Source organism: Corvus kubaryi, unplaced genomic scaffold, assembly GCF_017639235.1.
Source record: "Corvus kubaryi isolate FWS band 111438036 unplaced genomic scaffold, C.kubaryi_AGA036_p1.0 45961, whole genome shotgun sequence".
NCBI classification, from domain to species: domain Eukaryota; kingdom Metazoa; phylum Chordata; class Aves; order Passeriformes; family Corvidae; genus Corvus; species Corvus kubaryi.
This window is the reverse complement of record NW_024581293.1, coordinates 1-9,911: the sequence shown is the minus strand read 5'-3', so window position 1 is coordinate 9,911 and position 9,911 is coordinate 1. Positions and strand designations below refer to the sequence as shown.

The window sequence follows — 9,911 nt, the reverse complement described above, 5'->3', positions numbered from 1 at the left end:
ATGGGGGCGGGGGAGGCGGCGCCGGGCCCGGGCAGCGCGGCCCCGCAGGGTCGGGGTGCCGGAGCCCCCGGCGGGGAGCGGCGCTGAGGGGACGCGGGGGACTCTGGCATCCTGCGAACAGCCGCGGCGAGCATCTCCCTGCCCTCCGCTCCTCACACGCGGCCCACAGCCAGGCCCCGAGCCGGGAACTGCCCCGGCAGCACCGCGCTCCCGCTGGTGCTGCCAGGGCACGCTTTCCATGTGCTCCGTGCGCACACGGGTGATGCTCACAGAGCTCGGTCCCCGGCTGAGCGGAGCAGGCTGGGTCCTGCCTGCCTCATGCAGCAGCACGGGCTTTTCAAGCTTTCCCTCGGACTTTCTGCCCTGGGCAAAACGAAGTGCCTGACAGCGAGCAGTTTGTGCCAAGGGCATCCCACGGGAGCCCGATGCTACTCGGATTACAAAGGAGAGCAAAGGCTGAGCAAAAACTCTCGAACAGGTTGGACATGTAATTACAGACCCAGAGCCTGCTCCAGCCCAGGGCTGGCTCCTTACCAAGGGGCAGAATTTTGTTTGAGAACGCATCCACTTGAACTTTATCTCCGGGAAACACAACACGAGCACAGGCCCCTTCCTTTCTCCAGCCAGGAGCCACTTCAGCCTTCCTGCATGGGGAGCACGTACAACCCTGAACCTCAAGTGGGAATATTTGGGGTGGGCACAGACAAAAATTACCTTTGCTCAGCTCGCCCTCACAATGGGCAGATCCCACTGGGATGGGGAGATGACGATCCCAAGCAGCTTAAAACACAGCACACAAATATCTTCGCAGCACGTCTCGGGTTTTAACAAGCTCTTACTTAACCAGCCTCATTTCCCCAAGGGCTGTGGGCGACAAGGAATCTGCTGTGCACACAGCAGGGCTCCCAGGCAGGTCAGCACTGCTCCCAGTCCCCTCCCTGCTTGCAGGAGTTCTTCTGGAATATCCTGCCATAAGCAAAATGCTCTGCCCCAAGCCCCAAGGCTTTTCTGCAGATGGTGGTTTGAGAACTCCCAACTCTCATTGTTGCTGCAGAGGAAAACCAGCAGCCCCAGAAATTGCCTAATGCAATTAGGCAGGATTTCCTGGCGTGGTTACACCAAGAAATGCCCGTGCATTTTAGCAGGATGAGGAAAAGCCCCCACAATGGGACATCACCCCGGCACCACAGCTGGCTTTGCTGGCAGATCTTTAGCACGGAAATATGGATCTCACCCCATAAAGGCTATCTGTAAATGGTCTTTTGAAAAAGCTTTTTATTGCAGGGAGAAGCGCCCAGGGGCATCCAGAGCTCTGGGAGAACAAGGCCCACCCACAAGGCACCAACTGGCACGGCGAGAGCAGGAATGGAGGCCCAGCTATTTTTGCAGAGAATGAAATCTGTTACAAACACACCCTTACAGAGAAAGCCTCGTCTTTTCTCTGACAAATCCCTGAAATCACAGCCTGCCTGTGGGTACCACGGGTGTGAATGCAGCCCGTAAATGAAGCCACCGTTAACTGCACTGCTGCACAATTCGCTGGCTGCAGCACAGCACACGCAGGGGCAAACGGGCAGCAAAGCCAAGCAAAAATAAACTCAGATATCCAGATTTCAGCTGATGGCAGAGCTCTGCTGAAGCAACACCACCAGAGGCTGGCAGAAAACATTTCTCTATGCAGTCATCCAGGAACAGACACAGCAGAAGGTGTGGAAATACCATGGACTGACACACCTGGGTGGGTTGTCAGGGCAGGAATCCTCGGCAGCAACTCTGTGTGTGTGCATTTCTGGGAGTCCTCCTAAAGCACCATCAATAAAATGTTCAGCCAAGTGCTGCTCTGGTCCTTTTCACAGACAGTGGGATCAGGAATAGCAAGAAACCTTCCAGTGTGCAGTCCCAGCTGGCTGGAGTCGGAATGAGCAGCAGTTTGGGGCAGGGAAAAAAGGCAAGAGAAGTCACTGCAATTCTTCTGTTTTATTAGCAAATGGGCAGTATCTGGACATCTAAAGGAAATCAGCCCTTTTCAACATCCACTCAAATGTCGTTGTCAATTCCGTGCGCTGCTCCCACACATCTCTGTCTTTTGTACAGCCAGAACCTTTGGGTAAACAAAGAGCACAGAAACACACAAAAAATACAATATATATGCATCTTCCCCCCACCTAAATGGCCTTCGATTTTTGGAGATTAGCAACACTTTGTTCGTTTGACTTTGCAAGAAATATCAAAACATCTCGAGTTTTAAAATAAAAAAATACTACACTATTCACAATATAAAACTTAAATACTTTTTTTTTTTTAATTAAGGGACTGCTAAGAGCTGTTGAGTGATCACAGCTCTTCCAACAGAAACTCTGCTGCTGAAGCACTGAGAAGTTAAGGTTCACAAAGCAACATTCATCTCATTCTGCACTGCTCCTGGTCAGAGTTCAGATCTTGCCATGCTCATGACAGTGCCACTGGAGACTTGTCCAGGTGTGGAAATAACTAAAAGGTACATGAGGTCCTCTCCTCTGCTATTCCTGCCCTGCTAATGTATTCCTGTGTTTTATTAAACAGTCATTGGATAAAGTGACCATGGGTCAGTCCCTCCCTGCAAGAGTTACACAAACAGGGCAGAAAAGGTAGTGAGAACCAAGGAGAAATTCAACCCACCCTTCCACAATCTCATCCAGGACAAAAGACATCATTAAATGTGCTTGAAAGGCAAGAGAATCAAATTTTGCCTGGGGAATCTGGATTCTGTGATGGAATCCAGGTTTGGTTATTTCATTTTCACTTCACCTTTCAAAGGAAGCAGAAACTGGGACAAACAACAGCTACAGGATTTATCTCTTTGGTAACATCTGTGAAAGAGTCTCTCAGCACTGGGTCCATTTCACATGAATGATAAAACCTGATAGGATCCTGCAGAAGTTTCGTAGGTTTGACTGGGAAAAGAACTTGCCCCAAATTAAACAGGGCCTCTGTGAGGGTGGGAAAGACTGCACAGGAACTGGATCCCTCAGATCCTTGCTGCAGCCACACTGCAGTGCCTCAGTGAACGCAGCCTCCAGACAGACAAGCTGAATAAACCATCTCTCAGTACAGACAGAAGGTCGGGAGTGCATTTTAGGGTATTTCCGTAAGGCAGAAGTGGGTGACTGCTGGCTGAGGACACAGGCAGAGTTGGCAAACCCAAGCTGGACTGAGTGGCTGTAACATTTTTTTTCCCAGTCCAGTGGCTCCATGGGTGAGTTTAAAGAGGGTTTGGATCCCATCGCTCCTGGTCACACCCAGCTGCAGCCTCTCTGTGACACAGAACTGTCTGTTGTGTAAAATCCTGCGCTTCTGTTCGGTTCCTTACAATTAAAGTTTCACTTTCAGAGTTGGTTTCCAGCTCTCCCCTCACACTGCAAGACTCAGCTGATACAGCAGGGGCTGAAGAGGCAGCAGAGACCCCACTGTTCCTTCCAGCTGAGGACATGGGTTCCTCACTTTTGAGGAAGAACAGCAAGATTTGTAGCGCCGCATTTCATATTTTACCCATTCTTCTCTGGAGGAACAGCGTACCCTGGTGACCTGCTCAGCAGAACAATAGGAAGTCCTGTTTATCTCTGAAACTTCCAAAACCATGATAATAATACAAGAGCACGGAACAAGAGGTCTGTCCATGAGCTAAAGCTGCCAGAAGTGCTGTTTCAGGGCTGAAATCTCCAGTACCCCCCTCAGAACCAGAAACCCACACTCCAGAAAGGATCCACTACAGACTCACACCACAGCTGCCACTAAAAAAGGTTGCATGGGGCAGGTGAGAAAGGTGCAGATTCCCTAAATTTCTGGGATGACAACCCACTGACTGCACACAGTCTCCCCAGGTGAAAGACTGTCAGTATTAAAGGCTGTGGTAATCTTGAAGTCCACCACAAAAGGGTTTTTCAGCTGAAGCCTGCAAAGGAATGGGAGAAGAATAAATTTTCTACCAAACCATCGATGGCATCCACTCCAAGTAAAGCGTTTTTGGAAGTGCATTTGTCAGGTTATGGATCCAATTCCAGAAAGTAAAAAAGGAAGGGATGAACAAATCAGTTAGAAACAACCTGAAAAACAACCATTCCTGGTTTTGTGGCTTGTCTGTTCTTCTGACATTTGACTGCTTGCTGCTCTGCAAAGGGTTAAATTCTGATCTTCCTCAGTGACTGCATCCTTTCAGCTGAGACAAATGAACTCCCAGGCAATTAAGCCAGTGGGAAATACATATGTGCTGTGACAACAACATGCCTCCAAGCAGGAGGACAGCTCGAGGTCAGCTTTCACTTCCTCAGCCTTCTGCTTCTCTTGCTTTCTTCTCACTGCTGCTAAAATTGGTTCAAGGGCACTTGAGACTTTGGAGCAGAGAAGATTTTTCTCCTTGCATCAAAACCCAAAAGGTTTCATATTTGCTAGGACCATTGAAAGTAGGATCAGAATGTGGACTGGAAGTTGGTGTAATCTGAGGATCTCTACAGGAGAGCTGAGAAAATAGAACAGTCCAGATTTCCTGCTTAAGGGCACAGCTCCATTTTGCCAGCAGCTGCAACAAAGAGCACAGAGTTTATCATGCTTGAAAGCTGCACAAATACCCACCAGGGAAGAGAAATTACTCTCCTCTAAAAGATACATTTGGGTTGGAGATTAAGACATGTGAGGACAGTTTTCTGGCTCCACCACAAATCACCGTTCCCTGTTTTACCTTTGGGAACAAAGAGTCAAGCTGGAATTTTACCTGGAGAAGGAATATTAGTCTGACCTAACAACTGAATTCTTTTTAAACCCTCATCTCTATTCAACTCTAGTACGACAGAGATTCCATGAATTCCAGATTGCTGTCCCGAAGCAACATAAGAAAAAGCTGCCCCTAAATGTCATTTCAAGTGATCATCTTCACCCCATCCGAGGGGTTTGGGGACAAGGGAAGACATCAAATCCAGGTGACAATAATACTCATCCCTCTGGACTTTTTCCAGTGCTTTGCACGGGAAAAGCCTCACCACATCCCTGTGAGGTAGGTCAGTATTATTACAGTCCCTTAATACAGCTGTGGAAAGTGAGGCAGAGAAGCTCCTCTCCTGAAGGCCACTGCAGGAGTCTCCCTCAGAGATGGAACAGGGAGACAAGAAGAGAATTTCCCTTTCTCTCCCTATCTCCCCTCTTCCCCATACATACCTTCATGGAGAAATAAGCAGAGAAAGGGGCTACAGTGCCACAAATTTCTGACAAACAGCAGGACTCCTACAACTACTCCACGGACTCCAGACAGGATTATTAAACACACAAGTACCTCAGAACGAACGGCGACACCGCCGCGCGCACGACCCCGAAGCCATCACACGATACAAACCCAGCTCAATAAATAAGTAAATACATGCAGCTGCAGCTGGGACTGTCCCCAGCTCAGGAAGGTCCCAGGTGGAGCAGGTGAAGCCACGTCACTCCTGCGCCTCCACGGCGACACCGACCAGCGCGTGCCTGATGGTGCGGCCGTGCAGTTTGTAGCCGTCCTGAGTGACCAGCGCCACCGTGCCCGGCTGCATGCCCTCGGCTGGCACGTGGCAGATGATCTCGTGGTCGTAGGGGTCGTACCTGCCACCCACAGGGTTCATCTTCTGCAGGCCATGCTTGGCAAAGACGCTCTGCAGCTTGGCCTCGATGAGAGAGAGGCCCTCGTAGATCTTCTTCAGGGTCGGGTTGGGATCGCTGGGCTCTGCCTGGCCCGCGGCGCTCTCGGCTGTCTTCTCCAGGATGTCTGCTACCTCCACCAGGTCCCTGCAGAAACTCTGGATCCCTGAAGGAAGGAAGTGAAGGACAGTTTACAGAACATCCAGAGCTCCAGTAGCGAGGACAGACACAAAGTCACAGCGGTTTGAAGGCACCTTTAAAGCTGCTCATTGATTTGAACTTAATTTAGCGAGACCAGGTGGTGTCTCCTGGTTCCTGGAACCAAAGCTTCAGCACTAGGAGTCATATAAAGACTCCCCAAACGAAGGAATATGCAGGAAATGCACATCTTTACCACGAACATTTATATTTTTGGTCTTCCTGACAGAGCAGAGCATTAATGTGTCGCTCCAAACAGATTTTTGCAACTTGGATTTGTCATTCAGGACTCTGCTCCACACCCCCTGCTCCAGTCCCACTGACATAATTTTGTCGTAGGAATGCCATTCCACAGGGAACAAACACAATGGGGGGAAGCAAAAACAATGCATGGCTATTCAAAAGTACAAAATCCCCAATTTATTCATAGCTTAAAAGCACTGTGGAGGGACTGGACCAAAATGGGGCTTGGGTTGGTCATGAACAGCCAGGCAGTTTTTGTCATTAGAAAAACGGGGTTAGATTGGCTGCATTTCCACAAGTGGTTTCTTGCACAGTGCAGAAATTCCAGGAAGAGCAGCGTCCCTCAGTTACACAAATATCATAACTCCCTGACTGGAATGACACATCAGGGAAACAGAGAAAATGAGGCAATAGTCAGGTGCTGTCTCCAGCTTTACATGTGAACAGGCACAGAACAAAGGAAGAGGAAGGAGATGCAACAAAGGAACAGACAGAAACCCAGCAATTACCACTCATTTCACGGAATCAGAGTCATTTAGGCTGCTCAAGACCTTTAAGATCATCAAGGCAGCACTGCCAAGGCCACCACTAAACCGTGTCACCGAGTCTTTTAACCATCTCCAGGGATGGTGACCCCACCTCTTCCCTGGGCAGCCTGTGCCAGTGCTTGGCAACACTCTCAGTGAAGCCATTTCTCCTAAAAGCCAATCTAAACCTCCCCTGGCACAACTTGAGGCTGTTTCCTCTTGTCTTACCCCTCATTAATCGGGAAAAGAGACCAACCCCACCTTGCTACAGCCTCCTTTCAGATCTTCCTCTTATCTACAGATCTCACTCTGTAAGCAATTTCTAATAAAGAGCTTATTTTTTCTTCATGTGTGAGGCATGCTACCTATAAAATCCAAAGAGCTCAAAAAACCCCTCTCAAAATCAATCATCCCATTGTTGATGATGCCCAAACTCAGCAGCCATTTTATAGCACCACAGGTGGAAGGTAAGCAAATACAGCAGCTCTAATTTCAAGGCTGCTAGAATTAACTGACAACAAACCTCTTGAGATTCATGCAGTATGGAGAAAAACAGTTTTTCATTCTCAGAGATGGTTCTGGCACAGTGCAGTGCCTGAACAGCAGTTTCTTCCCCCTTCACCTGCTTCTGCTGCCAAAGCTACAAATCCAGCTCGTTTCACTGGTGCTAAAATATTTCTTTTAGAAGTTTTAAACATCTAATCTAGAGATTGACAACTACTGCCCCAGGCAGCATCTACCTCCAATGAACTGGAGCAGAAGAGGCTGTTAATATAGTAAAGGAGATCACAAGCTGATGACACAGCTGAGTATAAAATACACCCTGCCAGAGCCAACCCTCAGCACACAGCAGAACCTGGATTTTCAACCAAGTCAGCAGAACTAAACTCAGCTGCACTGGGACTATTTAAAAAAGAAAAAAATAGTCACAATTCTGGGATTCTGTGGGTAAACCTGATAGGACAGGACACAGCTGGATATGGAGAAAAAATAGTGATTAAGCCCAGATATCAAGAGTCCAGGCCAAACATCCCACCAAGCTTTACAATGAATGAGGGAGGGCAGCTCAGGGGGACAGAAAAGCTGCTGATCAGCATTTCTGCTCAGACAGGCAGGCCAGTGCAGCAAACACAGCTCTTCTGCTCACCAAAGAGTTTGGCATCTTCCACAAACTTCTGTGTTCTCCTCCGGACATTCTCGGAATCTGCCAAAGCTTTCCGGTATCGCTCCTGCAACCACAGAGAAGACACTTCAAACCAGGAGGCAAAACCCCTTTCCTGGCACTGGAAACCCCTCAGAAACACTTTAAAAAGAGAAGGTTGTGCTGGGCTTCTGCATTTTCATACAAATGAAAAGTCCTTCTCCTACTGGATTAACCAAAAACTGCAACTCCCTCAGAAGGGCAGAAGTCAAGGCCAGAAATATTCTGGGCACTGAATGACTGAATTCAGCTAAACACTGACTGCCAGGCTGCTGCTGAGAGCCTCCCTTCTCCAGCAGGCAGTTCTGTGAGCAGCTGATTTCTCACTCAGTGCAGGATTCTCAGGGTGATTATCCCCAGAACAGTGGGATTTAATCCCCTCCTCAGTCATGGGAGCTCTTCAATATAGAACCTCATTGCCACCACACACTGGCACTTAAAAGGACTTCCCTTCTTGGATAATCTGGATCCAGTGTGACATAAAGATATTAAGGACTGTCCAAAGGAGGGGCATGAGAATGGAGGGGCCATGGAGGAGCAGCTGAGGGCACTGGGATTGTTTGGTTGGAGGAGACTGAGGGGAGACTCCTCGGGGTCTGCAGCTCCTCCCGAGGGCAGCTCCAATCTCTGCTCTCTGGGACAGGGACAGCGCCCAGGGAATGGCTGGAGCTGGGTCAGGGAGGTTTAGGTTGGATATCAGGAATTGTTCTTCCCCCAGAGGGTGCCGGGCACTGCCCAGGCTCCCCAGGGAATGGGCACGGCCCCGAGGCTGCCAGAGCTCCAGGAGCGTTTGGACAGCGCTGCCAGGGATGCCCAGGGTGGGAGTGTTGGGGGGTCTGGGCAGGACCAGGAGCTGCACTGGATGATCCCTGTGGGAACTCAGGATATTCCATGATTTCATGCCAATATGTGATGCTAATCAGCACGAAGCTACTGCCACAAGGCTGTGAAAGAAGTGACCAGCTCCAACACCCAGCTTTTCCTGCCAGGATCATACCATCAGTGCCCTGCTGACAGATGGTGTTTTTGGGGAAGGCAGGGTGGAATTTCACCCTCTCACCCTCAGGGCACAGCTGCTCTGGAGCTATGTGTGTGTCACAGCATTTAGGGAAAAATCCAGGGCCGAAAGACAGACCAAGGCAAGGGGACTGAAGCAAAGGCACCCTCCTGATGCCACCAGCACACTCACAGTTAAATCTCGGACTTGCTCCTCCAATTTTATGGCTTTGTGCTCCAAGGCACAGTCAGAGAGGGAGTGCTTGGGCTCGTCACTGGGATCCTCTGGGCCACACTCGTCTCCTGTACTTCTCTGCTGAGCTGCAGTGCTGAAAGCACAGGGGGACCCTCTGAAATACAAACTAAAATAAAGAAAGAAACAAAATAATAAAGAAACAAAGTTGAGTAACTTCAGGGTCAACAAGAATTCAAGATTAGTGTCGTTATTAAAAGCAGGCTCTCTTAAAAAAAGTACACAGGATTCTAAACACAATTTTAGCTCTTTCCAGAAAATACAGACAATCAGCACAGAAACACAAAGAGGTGTTTTAAAACTCTTTATTTTAGACTAACGTGGCACACAGGGGCTTTACACCACTTCTTTGGCATACCTTGAGAAGAGTCAGATTTTCACAGAAACACAGAATAACTGAGGTTGGGAAACACCTTCAAGACCATCAAATCCAGCCTGTGACCAATCCCCACCTTGTCCCCCAGCCCAGAGCCCTGAGTGCCAGATCCAGTCGTTCCTTGGACACTTCCACCACCTCCCTGGTCTTTTCCAACCTAAACAATTCAGTGATTCCCTGATTGTTTCACTCTCCTACTACACCTCCCTCTCACACCTTACACCAGGAAGAATCTGCAGAACAAAACACAATTTACTTCCAAACCGGCTCCATACAGGAAATATTGCAGTACACACCTAATAAGGAAAGGTGTATTCTCCTTTTTTGGGAACACCTGGGCTCTTCCTCTGAGCAAAGCTTTCACCACCCCCTTCCTGCAATGTTTTCTATCCCCCCTCTGCAATGTTTTCCATATACTAAGTGCACATCCACCCAGTGAGAGGCAGCACAGCCCAGAAATCCCTGTGCTGGCACCAA

General features: G+C 49.0%; 1 protein-coding gene across 1 annotated transcript; it reads right to left on the bottom strand.

Annotated features, from left to right (window-relative positions):
- Positions 1-1,962: 1,962 nt before the first annotated feature.
- On the bottom strand, positions 1,963-9,373 carry LOC121672257 (grpE protein homolog 2, mitochondrial-like; the record flags this gene model as incomplete). The annotated part of the gene is made up of 3 exons (XM_042044858.1): positions 1,963-5,806; positions 7,756-7,837; positions 8,999-9,373. Coding segments are annotated over 3 exons (813 nt in total), but the record flags the coding sequence as incomplete, so codon positions are not given.
- Positions 9,374-9,911: the final 538 nt, after the last annotated feature.